This window comes from Typopeltis vanoorti, chromosome 11, assembly GCF_054136105.1.
Source record: "Typopeltis vanoorti isolate ZY-2024b chromosome 11, IOZ_Tvanoo_1.0, whole genome shotgun sequence".
Lineage (NCBI taxonomy): Eukaryota > Metazoa > Arthropoda > Arachnida > Uropygi > Thelyphonidae > Typopeltis > Typopeltis vanoorti.
The window spans coordinates 71,138,540-71,157,060 of record NC_143559.1 but is presented as its reverse complement, the minus strand read 5'-3'; the positions used below and the strand labels follow the sequence as shown (position 1 = coordinate 71,157,060).

General features: G+C 35.0%; 1 protein-coding gene across 3 annotated transcripts in view; it reads right to left on the bottom strand.

Moving 5' to 3' along the window:
• Window positions 1-18,521, bottom strand: part of LOC150101716 (ectonucleoside triphosphate diphosphohydrolase 5-like) — a 171,750-nt gene that overhangs the window by 82,406 nt on the left and 70,823 nt on the right. For all 3 annotated transcript variants that reach the window (XM_090400547.1, XM_090400545.1, XM_090400546.1), the window contains exons 4-6: window positions 6,423-6,502; window positions 1,270-1,413; window positions 455-530 (exon numbers count right to left, since the gene is read on the bottom strand). In XM_090400547.1, the coding sequence (XP_090256673.1) occupies window positions 455-530; window positions 1,270-1,413; window positions 6,423-6,502 (300 nt within the window). The remainder of the gene's footprint in view (window positions 1-454; window positions 531-1,269; window positions 1,414-6,422; window positions 6,503-18,521) is intronic.

Genomic DNA, 18,521 nt, shown 5'->3' with positions numbered 1-18,521 from the left:
AGCCTAGAAAAAGTTCCCCTAGTTTGCGAGTGGAATTGAACGTAAGTTTTTCTTCAGGCAGCCTAGCTGCTGTGAATGCAGTCACTACCTCTACTAAGCTACACAGGCCCACACAGAGGATAAGCTTTATTTAAAAAAAAAATATGTATTATATTCAAGGTGTCAGTTTTTAACAAATGCAGACCAAATTTGTAGTACAAGTTTTAACTTTAGACATAAAGATTCACTATGAGCTTCTTGTTGTAATCTGATATTTCTGTGGTTTAATAACTGTTTGTTAAGATGTCTATATAACCACCATATAATTAACAATATTTTGCTTTCTATCTTGAAGGGTGATAACAAGCAACGACCTTGCCATTTTTTCTACATGGTCTTCAGTTTGTATGCCATTTTTTTTCTGCTAACACAAATACACTTAAAGAAATGTGATATAAAAATTTTAGTAGCTTGCCTTCATCTTCTCCATCCATAATGGAAACTGCATTATCATGAACAGCAAATGGTGTTCTTTGTAGTAAGTTGGTTACCTAAAAAAGAAAGTTATTTTTTCAAAAATCCAAATTTAAAACTGTTTAAATGTAAATAAAAAATCAGGTCTCTAAAATTAATGTATGTTATATCTATGGTTCCCAGATGTCAGATTTTTAATAACAGATGGATCATAAAAATTTAAGATGTATAATGTAGCTGTATAAAGATGCCAGAAACATTAATCCATTACTGCATGATGATGATTGATGGGGGGGGGGGGGGGTACTGTGTCCTCTAAAGAATAAGTACTTAATAGAACTATGCAAAGCTGGGCATTATTGCTATTTCTATCACTTCTTTTATATGCAATACATTTATGTGATCTGTCAACAAAGGACCTTGCAGATGCTATATAAAAATCACTACTTCAATAACACTTGATATCATTGGCAATATGCAAACTGAATTCAATGAATGCCTATTCTTTTCATCAGACCACCCATTAAATTGTCCCAAAATTTTCTAGTGAATAGGATGTGGGACTCATGTTGAAGGATCCTAACATTGTTAAGTATTTAACCTAGTATACTAGCAACTGCATCTAAGAGTTAACCATTGTTGGAGCATATAGTTGTAATTTACTGGATTCAAACTGTTCTTCCTTATACATTGATTTTGAGAGACTCAAAATAAAATCTGTTAAAGCTTAATTAACTAATTAAAGCATATGGCAAAGGTCACAAACTGTTGTGAAAAAAATTATTTAATGCAATAAATATTATTCAACAAACTTACCTCATCTAGGATGGAAACTGCTGAGTGCTCTGGAAGTAACCTTAATCCTGCAGTAGCTTTTAATACAACTGGTGTTAAATGCCTTTTATGTAGAGGAATTATACTGTTGGCTTTATCCAACATACCACTCAAACTTTTTGCTGCCTGAGATACAGAAATAAACAATATAATTTTATACTAATCACAAAAGAACAAACTTGAGAGTAACTTTTAGAGTACTAGCTCCTTTGAAAATACATTAACACCATGATACAAAGTATTGCTAAAGTAGAAATAATATAAGTATACCAAGTACAGGATATACTTTTCTTTTTTAACATTCATCCACAAAAGGTTGTAAAACCTATAATATATCAGCTGTAAAAGGCTAAGGTTTTCAATTTTTTATGTTTTATACACACACACACACACACGCACGCACGCACACAGTAGAATATGCTTAATTGGGCCATCAGTTTATTGGAATAGCCATTTATTTGGGACAAATCTTAAAGAACAAAAAACCAAATTGAGAAAATTTCAAATTTTCTTCACTTATTAGGGACAGCATGTCTTTTAACTGGGACATGAGACTACAGCAATTGAAATTATCCCTCTGAAGTAATCGCCTGTAAATGGTTGGTTAGTTGGTTTCAGATTTATTGGCACAAGAAGAGCACAGGTTATACAATGCCAAACCACAGTTTGTAAATCTTGTAAATGACTCATCAGCTTGTTCCCACCCAGTTGTTTTAGGTGACACTGTTAGGAAATTAAATACATATTTCTCTATTGTAATTCCTTGAATGACTTGTTGCTCAATGAAATATTAGTTTGTCTTTTTATATCTTTACCTATTAACAGGAAACTTTGCATAATTTGGCCAAAATGTTCTAGTCCTAATGTGTCCCAATTAACTGGAATCTACGATGTTTTTACATAATCCAGATACCCTGCTTGACCAAACATGGATGTTTTTTAAGTGGCTTCAGGACTCCAATAAGTAAGGCAGTGATCTCACACCAGGCAATGAGATTGATCTTCCACAAGTCAAATCTGCAGCAACCATCTAGTACTCTTTCCTAAAACCTGCTTGTTCCTCAGGCATCTCTGCCTCAATCCTATTTAGTATGATCTCAATAAAATTTTACTTGCATGAGATATTAAACTAATAGTTCTATAATTCTTGCAATTGTTCATATCTCCCTTCTTATGTAGTGGTATAAAAACAGACTTCTTCCAGTCTCTAGGCCATGATCCTACCTACCATATCATTGTAATCAATCTATGACACACTTATTCCTCCATCCCCCGTGACCTTAATCAACTCTGCTGGGATTGCATCTGCACTCAGGGCCTTACTGTTGCTAAGCAGTTTAACTGCTCTTTCAACTTCATGCCTAAGAGAAGGAGGTTCCAAATAGAAATTTTCCTGATGAGAGGACACCTCCAAATTTATCTTTTCTGCTGGAGAATTCCTCACAGTACTCTTTCCATTTCTTCTGTTAGAATGCTCCATTCCTGTCTTTGACAACATCCTTATATAATCGTCTCCTATCTGGAACTCGATCTGTTCACATTTACTAGCATGAAATCTTCCTTGTCCTACCTGATGGCTCTTCTGACTTCTTATATTCTTCAGTCCCTGTGTCTCTTTGTTTCTCCAACTCCCTTTTTTCAAATAGATCTCATGTTGAATCTGATATTTATGTGTCTCTTGGTTTTCGAAATGACCTATATACTTCTTGGCTATATCCTGTATAATAATCTTGACTCCTTTCCAGGCTTTCCCAGTGAATTCTCCTCATTAGTCTCCAAAAGATCATCCAACCAAGTTGATGATCCTTCTGTTTATGCAGTAGTGATTACTCTAGTAATGACATCCACTCTAATGGGATGTGCATGACCTGTAGGTTTCAGAGTCTTAGTCTTACTCTGACTCTTACTAGCTGACGGTTTGTACCAGTCTGCTCCATGTTGGAGAACAGGACGCAATCAATGTCCAAGTATAGGTCCATCATGGGGTGTTTCCAGAAGCAGCTATTTTATAAAATCTAATCTGTTAGCATGAGAAAATGCCAATAGTCTTTCACATGCCACACTCAGACCTCCTAACTCCCATACTCTTTTCCACTTTTGCATTAGTCTCCTAAGATGTAAAGTACATCTCTCCTTGGTAGGCAGTCTAAAACAGTCTGTAGGTTTTCATAGAATTCCTCATTCTCTTCATCAGGCCTATCTGTGTGGGATGCATAAACTACCACAATTGAAACATTGGCAGGATGAGCCTTAAGTCTAATGCGAAGTATCCTGTCATTAACAGAATTAATAACTAAGAAGGGCTCTTGCTGAAGCGTCTTCAATATCATAACTAGCCCATGATGCTTTGAGTCACCTCCTGGATAAACCACTAGTTTACCATCCTGTCTTTCGAAGTGACTTTCTCCAATCCATCTGATCTCTGTAATTCTCATGTTGTCAATTCTATACCTCTCCATCTCTTTACAGACAATGTCAAGAGTACCCATATATTCCATTTGCCTATGTAAAGTTCTCCTCTAAGTTTAATCCCATACATTCTGTATGCCTCGTTCACAATATCACTGACTTTTGTTGGAGACTAATATACTTCTCGAACAAGGCCATCTACCTAAGCCCTGAATATGGCTCTGATTATTCTGCATGAGATGTATTATAAGGCACAACCATATTAGTAGTTTGGAGTGAGGTTCCACAAACAGCGGTAGATTTGTAGAGGCCCTTTCCACATATCTGGGAGGTTTTGGTCCCAATACTTCCCATGTTGGCAAGATGGAGTGGGACTTCAGCCTTCTAGGTGAGGCAAATATACTTAGGAGAAAAGGTAGACTCCCACTGAATAAGACAAAATGAAATAGCAAAATAGGAAATATTCACCCTTAGCTTTTGAATTCTCTAATAGCATTGGGGAAAGGAGCAAGAAGAAAAAAAAAAGGAGAGGGACTAGTCATCATCAAATTCCTGATATGTAAGCTGAAGGAATGTATAGGATATAATAGTACTACATGAAAAACTTACATCATTACCAACTTCCTATCTACGATTTTCCTCCAAATCAATCTGTTACCTGCCAGGACCACAACATTATCAGATCTTATATTTCTATCTTCTAAAGGCACTTTTTACTGTATCACTCCACCTATATCTTGGTCTTCCTCTGGGTCTTTTTTTTTACCAACCTGGCAAAGAACACTTGTTTTGGTAATCTTTCCTTTTCATTCTATTTAAGTGACCATACCACCTGAGATTAGCTCGGCTAACACATTCCTGGATGCTAACAATGCTAAGTTCTTTCCTATATCCTCGTTTTTAATATGATATTGCATATAAAGATTAGAGGCGTGAACTGATGCCATCTGTTCATGCCTCTAATCTTTCTGGATTACTCTACAGGTAATATAACAGATGTATATTACACAAAGTAGGGCATGGTCTAAGTACCGTCTCGGGTTTCGCCACTCTTGTACTCACTAAAGTGAGCCCTTGTATGCTCTAGATGGTTTAAATAATTAGACAAGGGTGAGCAATTTCTACTGATATTCTTGATGCACACATGAAGGGATGCACTTGGGATCAAAGCATAAGCCTTATTTATGCACTTACCATGATCTGAACACAAATTAAACTGCTCAAGTTCTCAGTCTAAATTAACATGAAAAAGCTAATAAGATGCTGTTTACTTGCAAATACATCCAAAAATATTGCTGATATCAGTGGCAAATTGGCACAATCTTTTCATCCAAAGGAAGTAACTGTTATTTTGATAAGCTATGTAAGTTTATGTTTCTTAAGTCTCCCTCATTTCTCTCTTTTCAATTAAAAAAAAGCAACCAAGGTCACTTAGAGAACAGTCTGTTTATAGCAGAAACATGATAGAAAAAAAAAGCATTTTACTCAATGCATGTTTTGAAAAGCTTCTTTGAATTAAATTAATAATGGTACTTCATAATACGATAGCTGCTTAGAGGTTTGTTTAATCTGCTGGATTTTCTCCTTCACCACTACTTCTAAAGTTCTTCCCATGTTAAAAGTTAATAAGTCTATTCATTAGCAAGGTAAAAGCACCTCAATATTACCTAAACAAAATGCACAGCATTCACAGAATAAGCAGAAGCTGTATTTCTTAAGAACACAGGAATCACATTGACCTACATATATATGGCACACAAAAGCAGCTGTTGCTTAAAAGTACCTAGTTATAGGAGTGAACATATTAATTTTCTCTGGGTAAAGGATTGTCTTTTCAAAAATATGATTCTTTAATACCTAATTAGGTTATTTTTAAATCAAGCTAAGTTTACCATTGTTTCAAATAAAATAAAACATTAAAAGGGAGATCTTGTTCCACTACTTGTTCCCAAACACTGAGAATGCTAATTAATCTTAAAACAGGAGAATTTTTTGATAGAGATAATTTTTAAGCTTTTTTTAATAACATATTCTACACTACAGTAATTAATGTAAGTGTAAAATACAATATACTAACTAGTATAATGTACTCCATTTTTCATGTAGTTACGTTTTAAACTAAGGGTTAAGTTGTCCAATTTAAATTAGTTATGCTTGCTAAATAATTAATATAAAACTTGCTAAATAATATAAAACTTACTTATAGAATTAATTTTTTGTGACTGTCAAAATTTAAATTTCCAGTTGAACATTAAGTTGTTTTTTGATTAATCAACATTTAATTAAAGCAAAATTTGAAATTATCTAAAAATAAAATTACTACAATAGTTCTTTTAAGCTTCCATTGATTTTTGTCATTGTTTCAAATAAAATAAAACATTAAAAATGAGATATTATTTCTGCAATTTGAAAGAGATAACAGACAAAATTATGTTAACTACTAAGGAGAAGTTTTTTTTTTTTTCTGAAAAAAAAAATTCCATACAATGTAAGAAAAGGTGCAAAGAAAGTTTTTTCAATTTACCATTTGAAGATAAGGAATATTCAATATTGAAGATATTCACTACTTACAGTATTGAATATCTTCAAATTCCTTCATTACATTAGCAGGAGTGACCTAACCATCATGTTAATATACATTCTCTCTCTACTAAAGGTCTGTAGTATATAATTATAAGACCAGCAAATGCTACAACATTTCAAACTACTTATTAAAATAAACTTACTTTATATGGCTTCTCTGAATAACTAGAAAGGCCTGGAGTAACCTGTTGAAAGTATTCATCAGCCAAAACTAAATGACCATCTGAAAACAAAAACATTTTTACATTAAAATGATATGCATGTATCCCTTATAAGACCTGAATATTTCCCCAATATCTTCTAAGTTTGAAAATATAAATCTCTTTATATAATAAAATATTGTCTATGTTTCCATGGCAACAGAAGGTTCTGCTTGAGTACTAAGCAATCACTCCAGGAAAGGGCACAAGAGAAGACAGAGGAAAATGATCTGTCTACCAATTCAAACCAGCTGTTTTTAAAATTGCTCAAATTGTGTAAACCTGAGGAAAATTCCCACTGAAAAAGCATGAACATATTATAAACTTATGAGGAATAGGTTCTGTTCCAAGAACCTATTCTCCATAACATTTCAAATGAACAAACATTTCAATGCTTAAGTATTGAAATGTTTGTATCAAACAATCCTCAAAATGGATGAATGAAAACAGGTGCCAAAACACTGAGAATGCTAACAAGTGAATAAATGTCAACAAGGAATTGACAAGATTCATAATTACAACAGACTTGGAGGAAAAGAAATATTTATGAAATTTGTTCTACACTGAATGATGAGGAAAAACTCAGTAATTGGATGTTTGCAAAGATTTCATTCAAACAGTTGATAGCAAACCTAGTTTCCTAAATGCTCCTCTCTACTGAGGATGGCAGGTGTTACTCCTAGTAAGATCCTGAAACCAAAATAAAACATGCAGAATGATGATTATCAGGCTTACCCAGACCAAAAAAAAAGTTTATATTTGGTCTCTAGAGAAGGATTTCCAGAGTGATCTTTTCATGCTGGTTCAGAATTCAAGAGTATACAAGAAATATAGAGCAGGGAGAGATCACCATTTGGTTTTGAGCAAAATAAAAGTAAATATCACATTGAAAAGAAAAACACATAAGAAAGTTTCGAAAGGAATCAAAGTTGAGTACAGGTGAGCTGTAGACTCAAGTACACAAACACTATTGGAGAAAAAAATGAAAGTTTAAAAACAAGAAACAAACCCTGAAGAAAACACTGAACATGTGATTCAGCCAGGGAGCATGTAGCAAGATTGTTTGCAAGGACAAAAAAACAATCAACTTCAAGAAGGAGACAAAAAAGATAAAGGGACAGTTCTAGAATAAAAGAAAACATATTGCAAGGTTCCTATCAAATCAGCAAACCCTACTTTTACACACAAATTGTAAAAGTAGGGTTTGCTAAAGAAAAGTAACTAAAGTAACTAAAGAAAAAGGAAAGGGCACAAGAGAAACACAGGGGTGGGGTGGGATAAGGGAAGACTTCTAAAAGAATATAAAAGATGGGGACAAGGGCACTTTAAAATGAATTAAAAATGATAAAGGTGACATGGAATTGAAAATATTCCAGATGTCTGAAGTATTTATTTTGAAAGATTGTCAACTGATGATCTTTCAAAAAGACGGTTGACAAGGCTGTATTAAGTTTTGTAGATCAGGAAAAGAATCCACCGGGGTGCCCAGAGAAGTTATTCAAAAACACTATAGTTATATGGTACATCAAGCAATACATAGTTTATATTTAAGTTAAAGTCATTCACTCAGAATTGAAGTACGAGAAGATGGTGCGATGTAAAATTCTAGATAAATAGGACAATTATGCAAACTATCTCCACTCTTATTTGTTATTTATGTGGCTTACACTGTGAAAGAAAGAAGCATCAATCCTGATATACTGGAGATATTCAACTTAGCTCTTCTCACTATGCAGATAATGTTATATTTTTAAATACAATGCAAGTGATCACCATTTGAATCAAGATTCTTTGAATATTTTGCTTGTTCTATAGGTTCTTCATTCAGGATGCTTGATATTGAATCCTGAAATTCAAAGAACCTGTTAAACAAGCACAATATTTCAGCTGTTCTAGGCACAATTTTAAGTGAAAATAGCAAATTTAAATATGGATAGAGAAGATGGAATAACAAAAGCTGGTATGGTGAGTAGCCAAATGAATAAATTTATTCAGAATAGGAGAGAAATTAGCCAAAACACTAAACTAGCAGTATACAAACAATGTTCCAACCAATTTTAATTTATGGATGTGGGAGATGGGTTAGAAATAAAACAGTTAATCAAAGACTACACAGATAAGTTTTGAGAAAAATGAAAGGAATGAACAGATGGCATCAATGGCAAAATCATGTTAAAAATAAAGATATTAGAAAGAAATCTGACACTGATAGCATTTGGGAATGTGGGAACAGAATAACCTGTGGTCACCTAACAGAATAAGACAGGAAAAGGTTGATGCAGTAAGAAGATGCCTTAGTAGACCAAAATATAAGATATGACAATACTGGAGTTCTGACAGATAACAAATTTGGAGGAACATTATCAACAGGAAAGATTAATAATAAAGGTAAATTTTTCATGTAGCACTATCGTAGTATCCTGTATATTGCTTAAAGATACAGTACATACCAGGAATTCGATGATGCATTACTATTAGGTATGCAAGGAGGATTTACAAAGCATTTTTAACAAAGAATCCTGATCTGCTGGAATAAAGTTCCATTTTTAAGTTCTAGCCCCAAAACACACAGAATTCATCTGTCTTTCTCCTAGTTATAAAATCCTTGTTAACCAGTCATTTCTGCATTTAATTTTACATGTTTTCTGTGCTTACAGGACAAGAGTAACAATGAAAGAACCAGCAACCTGAAAATTATCAAGAACTAGTTGATCAGCTTGTTTTTGAAAACTTTGGTGCATGAGTGAAGAGCAGATTGAATACTTTTATCAAGACATCACTGCAATGGAGAAATGATACCAAAATGGAATGCTAGTATACAGGATGACTACAGTTAATTCCTTAAAAGAGAAACAAATGAAAGTGCTTGCAAAAAAGTATTCAAAAGTACATTCAAATGTGCACATATAACAATTTTTTTAATTTCTTACTAAGAATATACAGCAAATATGTGAGTACCTGACTGCCTTATTGTTGCACTCATTTTAATACTTACAATTATTTATTAATAATAATAATAAAATCTTACAAAAATTGTTTTGAAATAATTTTAACAAAGAACCTTGATTTTCTGAAATAAAACAAGTTCTAATTTTAAATTCTATGCTTCAAAAACACAGAATCCATCTGTCTTGATCCTAATAATGAAATCCTTGCTGACTATGTCTTAATTCCCATCTTAAATAGCTAAATGTCACTTGTTACATAGGTTCATTACTGAGAATGCAAATGATTAGTTTCCTCAACTATTTTCACAATTTCAATTATATTTTTATTACTGATTTTCATATCAAAATTATCACAACAGTTACTTATTTCACTAAAGGCTCTTGAATACTTGAGGTAGATTTAAAAGAATAATGTCATCTGCATAGCACAAAGAACTTAGATTATTATCTAATATATTTGATTGTCTGGTATACAGACAAAATCCTCTGGTTGGAAAGAACTGGATTCGAATCCCATCTAGGATGAGAACCTTTATGGCTTTTCAAATGAAGATGAGTTGGCCAATCTCATACAAAGGTGGCAGAATTTTCCCTCCTGCAAAAAACAAGCAAACCAGCCAGCTGCATTAAATTGCTTAAAATCCCTAATCAATGGACTTAACCAGTCTCGAATGGATGAGAATTAGATGGACGTGAACATCATATGATGCTTTAATACCATTTTCCTTAATAATGTGGTCCATATGAGACTGAATTTCCTCTGTGTAAGTGGACTGGCATAATATGAAAGCTTCACTGTACGAATCAGTAAAATTAGTACAGGCAGTCCCCAGGTTACGGACAACCCAGGATTCCGGCATTCCGTACTTATGAATGGGCTCCCCCTTAAGGATAATTAATAATTAAATTATAATTCAGGAACTAGTATCTTTAGCTTATGTAAACAAACCCGCACTATTAAAGCAGCTCTTCCTGTTTTTTGGAAGTCAAATTTAAGGGCTTGGGTCACACTTCCATGTTTGAAGATTGGGTCTTGAACTGTTTATTCCTACTGTGGAATGTTATTGTTCAGAAAAGAAAATTCCCTTTAAAATTCTACTTGTGCTGGACAATGCTCCTGAACATCCAACATCTTTAGATGGCCTTCACCCTAATGTAAAGGTCATGTTTTTACCACTCAACACTACATCATTACTACAGTCAATGGACCAGGGAGTCATTTCTGCATAGAAGGCTTATTACTTACAGTGTACATTCCCGCAAGCAGTCAGGGTTATAGAAGATGATGTGATGTCCTTGAGAGAGTTCTGGAAGAATTACAACATCCATGATGCCATTAAAAACATTGCTGATTCTTGGGAGGAAGTGAAGCAATCAACAATTAAAGGGGGTGTGGAACAAACTGTGCCCTCAATTCTGTGATTTTCATGGCTTCACAGAAGAAGACATTGCCGAAGCCAGAAAAGCTGTGGGAAGAAAATGGCAATGCACTGCAATCGGACATCAATGAAAATTATGTTATTGGCCTACCAGAGTCCCATTCACAAGATTTAACAAATGAAGACCTTATTGAGATAGAAAAGCAGCTGATAGAAACACAAGAACATGACCAGAGCCAAGAAAGTTTACGACAAAAGAATTAGCTGAAGCCTTTCATCTCAGTGAAGCAGGATTTGCTATGCTTGAGGAGCAATATCCTAACATTGAGCAGTTTACAAAGGTTTACCATGCAGTTAGTGAGAACATTTAACTGCTACAAGGCCATTTATGATTAAAAAAAAAAAAAGAAAAGAAAAAGGCTGTGAAAACAACTCTAAATACCTTCTCAAGAAATCTACTTCAGTGGTAAGCTCCCCTCCTCCAGCAACAGAATCAAATCCTGATTCTCCAGCACCATCTCCATCATCTTCTGAATAATGTAAGCCAACCTTCTTATTTCAAAAATGCCCCTTCCAGTAAGCAAGACACTGATGCAACATTAGGCGAATGTTAACCTTTAATATTCGTTTCTGAAATATCTCCTATCTAAACTTTTTGTCATGAGTTTGTTTTCATGTTCTGTTTGTTTTGAATTAAAAGAAAGAGCACAATAGTTTCTGTAACTTATTATTACTATAGTACAGGAGTGTTGTTATTATTACAATATTACACTGTATTATTACCACATATGAGCCATTATAGTATTATATAGGTTGGCCGAGTGGTTAGCGTATCTGCTCTCCAGCCAAAAGGCTGCGGGTTCGAATCCCAGACAAGGGCATGGATGTTTGCGATTGTCTGTGAAAATACTAATGGTGGTGGTGTATATCATGAAGGTAGTTGCAGTTGGTGGAGATGGAGAGTTGTAGAGTAGGTGCCCTCCCTTGATGAGTCTTTAGACTCCCTGGAGGCGTTATGTAATAATAATAATATAGTATTATTATTATTAGTGTATATGTGCTGTTCACCAGGGATCCAAGTTACATACAAATCCTACTTAAAGACTTTCTCAGGAACATATCTTGTTAGTAACCCAGGGACTGCCTGTATATTTGTAGTCAGAATCACTTATGTTTGTGAGTCTCATCTCCCATTGCATGTTCCCACTCTTTATTTGGCTCTTCCTGTAAATCACATTGCTTTTTATCAACAATGAAAAGCAATGTGATACACGGTTTTACTGCAAATCATAAAAAAACACAATTTCAAAATAAAAAATAAATCCAAAAAACACCACTATACCAACTTTTATGGCCTTAAGATAAACAACGTGCACCATCACTTAGTTATCTAAACTGCCTTTCATTCTCTAATTCCACAGATCAAATAGGCAAGGCAAATGCTATCGAAACAGTCCTGTTCTAATTTCTCACAAGAAAGATTTCCTTACCTCCTCTTCCTTTCATCCAGATATCTCAATGTGACTGAATTTCTCTTCTTGGTTAATCTATATATTTTTGGGCTTTCCTGGCATAAATGCATCGTAGTAACAGCTCCTGTGGCCACTAAAAAGCTATGTGTGTTCTCTCTCAAGGCACTATTTATACAGTATATACAACTAATACTGTATAAATCTCAAATCCATCCATCCATCCATGAAATACTGCTTCCACATTTAGGATGGTATACCAAAAACTCCTAAGATGGCTTGATGATATACAGAAGAGGGTATTCCAGTTAATCAATATCCACCTCCTCATACATTTTCATTCTCTCTCTCTCTCTCTCTCATAATGCTTAATTTCCTCTCTGTCTCTTCTCCAGATACTTTCCTCAACAATGTTCTGCAGAACTGGCCTCGTTCTTACTCCTGCTTCATCTTTCAAGTCAGTCATAACAAGAGAGGTCACCAGTCAACATCCAGCTTCACACAACTTACTGAACCAACTTCTTTCTCTTGTTCATTCCATTCAACTCACCGCTGTTCTTTGGAACTGCCTCCTTTACTCCATCTTCTCAAAAACTTCTTATGGCTCTACAGCACAAACTCAGCCTTGGCCTCCTGAATTTGTTGCCTCTAACCCTGTCAGTCCAAAACTTAACTTCTCCAGTTCAGACATTGTAATATGATGTTGCTATCTTGACTAATGGTGTCTACACATCTTGTTTTAGGTTTTCTTTTTGGTCTTTTACTCAGATTTCAAGAAACATATCACCAGATTCCTTCTTTCATCTTGCCCACACACAGCACAAATGTACTACTGGTCTTGTGAACTGGCATCCAGCATACGGGAAAAAACAAATAATGGAGGTAGCACAATTGTTACAATTTAAGCTAATTTCCTGTACACAAACCTTCAGTTCTAACCACCAACTTTTATATTGGTTATGTATCACTCTTTATAAGGTCCATTTATATAATTTTTATTTATGAACAGCTCTACCCCCCCCCCAGTTCCTTACCATATGCTTTTTCGAGATCAATATAGCTTAAATGGCAATCCTTACTATATACATTCACAATTTCTCAACTATTTGTTGTAAGGTAAAAATCTGATCTTTGCAACCATTATTTGACAAACTCAGCTTGTTCTTTACTACTTTTGTTCTAACTATTTTTCTTAGTCTTTTCTCAAGTATGCTTGCATAAACCCTTTCCTGGAACATGCAATTACGAAATTCAATTTTATTTCCATTTACATAAATGGATATGACAATGAGAGTTAGTCAATCATTAGGATTTGACATTGTTACTAGGCTATCTGAATTAAGCATTGTATACATAATGGTAAACTGTTATACCATCATAGTTCAGCACTTCAGGTTTAATATCATCTATTCCAATTGCCTATATACATTTATTTATATAGGCAATTGATAGCTTTTCTACATCATCATGATCATCAAATTCCTGACATGTACCCTCCAGGGGTGTACAGGATATGATAGTACTACATGAAAAATTTACATCATTACTAATTTCCTATCTACAATTTTCCTACAAATCAGTCTGTTACTTGTCAAGACTCCAACATTATCAAACCTTATATTTCTATCATCTAAGACCTATATCTTGGTCTTCTTCTGGTTTGTTTTCCTGCCAACCTGGTACAGGACACTTGTTTTGCTAATCTTTCCTCGCCCATTCTGTTCAAGTGACCATACCACCTGAGATTAGCTCTGCTAACACATTCCTGGATGCTGACAATGTCAAGTTGTTTCCTAATATTCTCGTTTTAATATGATATTGCCATTGATACCATCTGTTCATGCCTCTAATCTTTCTCAGGACTCTCATATCTGCGGTCTCTAGTCTTTGGTCAAGTGTTTTACTTCTGACCCAGCTCTCAGATCCATAAGTTAAAATTAGTTTGAACACTGTCTTGTAGCCAATTTAGTGTTCTGACTAATTTCTCTCTTATTCTATATGAATTTATTCAATTGACTTCCTACCATACCAGCTTTGTTGATTCTGTTGTCTATTTCCATATTCACTAAAAATTGTGCCTAAGTAGCTGAAATGCTTTACTTGTTCCACAGGTTCCCCATTCAAAACACAGTTGACATTTTCAATGAATCTACCTATTTTCATTGTCTTTCTCTTTTTATTGCTGACCTTCATACCATATCTATTACAACAGTTATTTAACTTAGTCAGGGAATCTTGCAAACTTGTAGCGGATTTATTTTGAAGTATAACATCATCTACATAAAGCAAATAGCTGATATTAACATCTCCAATTCTGATATGTTGAATACCACATTCCTTCATAATGTGATCCATATAGATAATGAATAACAGAGGGAATAATGTACATCCTTGTCTCACACCAGATTTAACATTAAACCATCTTCCTGTGCTTCCTTCAATTCTAACTGCTGACTTAAAACTCAAATAAAGACTAAGTATTGCTTGATATAATGCCCCCATTGACACCATATAACTGTAGTGTATTGAATAGCTTCTCTCTTGGCACCTTGTGTATGCCTTTTCCAGATCAACAAAAACTTAAATACAGATCTTTGTTATATTCCCATGCTTTCTCAACTAATTGTCGTAAAGTGAAGATCTGATTCTGACAGCTTCTATTTGGCCTGAACCAGCTTGTTCTTGACCATTAGAGCTCTACTCCAATCATCAGGAATTCGTCCCTCTGTCCAGGCATTCTGAACTATGCAGTGCAGCCACTGTAAGACTTTTATGCCACCATACTTCAGCATTTCTGGTCAAATATCATCTACTCCTACTGCCTTTCTACATTTCAAGCCTTTGATGGCTTTTTCTACTTCAAGTATGGATATGCATTCCTGACTGTATGCCTGTTGAGTGTTTTTTTCCACTGTGCTGTCATCACTTTAGCAATTTTTCGAAGTAATTACTCTATACTTCAAGGATATCTTCTTCTCCTGTTTTCATGTCACCTTTATCATCTCTAACTCCTTTTACAGCACTCTTTCCTCCATTTCTAAGCTTCTTCAGCAATCTCAAGAATATCTTACCACCTTCTTGATATTTATTTTCTACGTTCTTGCCAAAGTCCTTCCATGACTTTTGTTTAGTAGTTTTACACAATGTTTATTTCTTACATTTGTCTCTGTATTCTCTAAGAGCATAAGCTGACTTATCTGACAGGAACTTTTGATATGCTTTCTTCTTTTCCTTCACTGCCTCTTTAACTTCCTGTGTCCACCATGGAGTTCTGATTTTTCTATCCTTGCAAGACAACCTCACAACATGCCTCTCTGACTGAATCAATCAGGGTTTTCTTCAAGGTTTGTCACTGAATCTCCAAGGTTTGGTTCTTGTTCTCAAACTCTTTCATTTTTTTTCCAATAATCTTTGTGTATTTTAGTCTACAGTTCATATCTGAGAGCTGCTCAACTTTTATTCGCTTTAAACCTTTCTTACATGTCATTCTTTTCAATATGAAATTCAATTTTATCCTGCTCAAGACTAAATAGTATTTGCTTCCAATTTCAAATCCTCTGTACACTCTGGTGTCCTGCACCAAGGAGAAAATATCACTGTCAACAATAACATAGTCAATGAGACTTTTCTTATTCCTTGCCTCTTCTCTCCATGTGAATTTGTGCATATTTTTATGTTGGAACATTGTGTTAGTAATAACTAGTCGATGTTCTGAGCAGAAATCCAACAGATATTTACCATTATTATTAGCTTTGCTCTTTTCTCCAAAATTTTCACAAAACATTTTTGTATGTCTGACAATCACTTCCTACTCTGCTATTTAGATCCCTAACAAGGACCAACTTTTGCTTTTCATTGTGTCAGTAGAGTCTCAAAAAATTCCTCCACTTCTACCTTAGTTGGGGACCATGGGCACAAATAAGGCTCATTGTCCAGTTCCCCATTTTGATATTTGTCCACATCACTCTACTTGAGACTGCCTGACATTGAAGAAGATTAGCCTCATATTTAGTGTTGAATACTATGGCTACCCCTTCTTTTCCTTGATTGTCATTGCCTGAATATAACATTTTGTATTTATTGTTCAGAAAGATCTCACCAGTTTTTGTCGTTTTTGTTTCAGTCACCCCTATTATGTTGATCTGGTACTTATCTAATTCCTCAGCTAGCTCCATTTCTTTGCCATTCAGGATTCTTATGTTGATAGTTTACCATTCTTTAACTCAGGTGATGTTGAGTTGGGGTGTGCTTCAGATTTGTTCCAGTAGATGACTTTTCCCTGTTCGCCCTGGTTCCCTGGCGAAAACAACGGGGGCCTTGTTTAACCAGGCGACGCCGCCAGCCAGCATGAAATTTTGTCATGTTATACCATCATTTTGTATATTGGTTTAAGCCAATAAGAATACAATTTTTTCAGCTAAATACCAAATTGCCAGCCCATCCTCTTTCGTTCAGTGTCTAGATAGATACCCAACAGGGTACACAACGAGAAGGTAAGGATTGGACATTAGGTCAGAAGCTCTGGTCAGTTCTCCACATTCCTTTAAAGGCTATGTGGAGGTCTCCTCTCAGTTATACAGCTTTGACCCTTAAGCATCCGTTTTCAAACCAACATCATTAAAATCAATTTAACACTGAATATTATAAATTTTTATTGATCACAATGGGATATGCTAATGAAAATCAGCACAAATTTAATGATGTTGGCCTGAGGAAACTGCAATATACTACAAGATCTCATTAGTCCAGTTATTGATAACTAATTTAAGTGTAATTTTATATTTGTCAACATGACACACTGTATACATAAGTGTACTAATACTTTTTATGATTATGCCGTAATTAATTATTAATACTTATGTTAGTTTAATGTATGAACTTTAAAAAAAATTGGAAAGGTATTTACAAGTAAATATGTTGGGACCAAGTCTTCGTCTTATAAAAAAAAGAATTTACTGGGCCGTGGTCTCTCAAAAGGTTGAGAACCACTGCCCTAGTAAGACCATCTCACAATTTGGATAATTAGTTTGCACGTTTTTAGTAAAAAGTAGTCAAAAAGGGTAGCATGGTTGTCAGAATTAGGGGAGTAGTAAAGGCAGTAAATGAAGGCTATAAAGTAAGATAAGAACTTAAGTCAGAGCAGATTGAAAGGCAGAAATTCAAGGTTAGATAGCCTTTCATAAGGGATATTAGATTTCACAAAGCACACATTCCTCCCTTTTTTGCAGAATGCATCATGCAAGGTGTAGTTGGGACAGTTGAGGTGGGTGGTCATGGAGGATGTCAATTGGGGTTCTGTTAAGAAAAGGAGATGAGATTTTGATATCTAAGCGGTGGTGGTGTATATCATTGATGTTTGTAGTGATGCTTCAAATGTGAATTAAATAAACATGGAAGTGGGTTTTTTTTTATTAGAAGTATGTTTTTTTTTAAATTTTTTCTTGTATTTTTCATATATTTAATATTTTTTATTTTTATTGGGAGTTTTTCATATCCTTAGTTAAAACATTAGTATTTGTATGACTGTCTTTTTTGTTAGAGTTGATTCAGGAAACAGGGTGAGTAGGAGCATGCAGCTGGGGTGAAAGACAACTCACACACACAGGGAGTGCCCAGAATCCAATCCAAGTGTAACCTTGGCCAGTATCCCCTGCATACTACTAACTCAGTTTCCCTACAGGCATGACCTGGCAGAGTAAGCAGCAGCAGGATTATTCACCTGCAGATCAGAAAGCCTCTGACAGACATATTACCATTGGATTTGGTCCCATGCACTATCTGGCAGCCAGCCCACAGGTCACTGTTTCACTGCTGTTCCTTCAAATGGAGCAGAAACTGGCTCCATCACTGAATAATAATAATGGTGTGTTAAGCATGCCCAACAAGAGCATGTGGGGAAAATGGGTGGGTGGGGGAACAGTAGTTGGGGACCTCCTCCTGAGATGAAAGATGGCAGTAGTCACATCACATCTCCAAAAAAAGCAGGGGGGGGGGATTCATCAAGCAATTTTAGCTAGCAAATTGCAGGTCTGGTTAGCCAAGTGGTTAGCATACCAGCTCTCCAACAGGCTGCAGGTTCAAATTCTGCGGTGGGCATGGATGTTTGCGATTGCTTTAGGTTGAAGGTGAATGTCATTGCCTGGTATGAGACCATTGAAAACCTGAAGTGACTTCAAAAAGTTCCAAGTTTGGTCTCTAGAGTAGAGTGTCCAGACTATTTAAAAAAATAAATGAAAAATACAATAT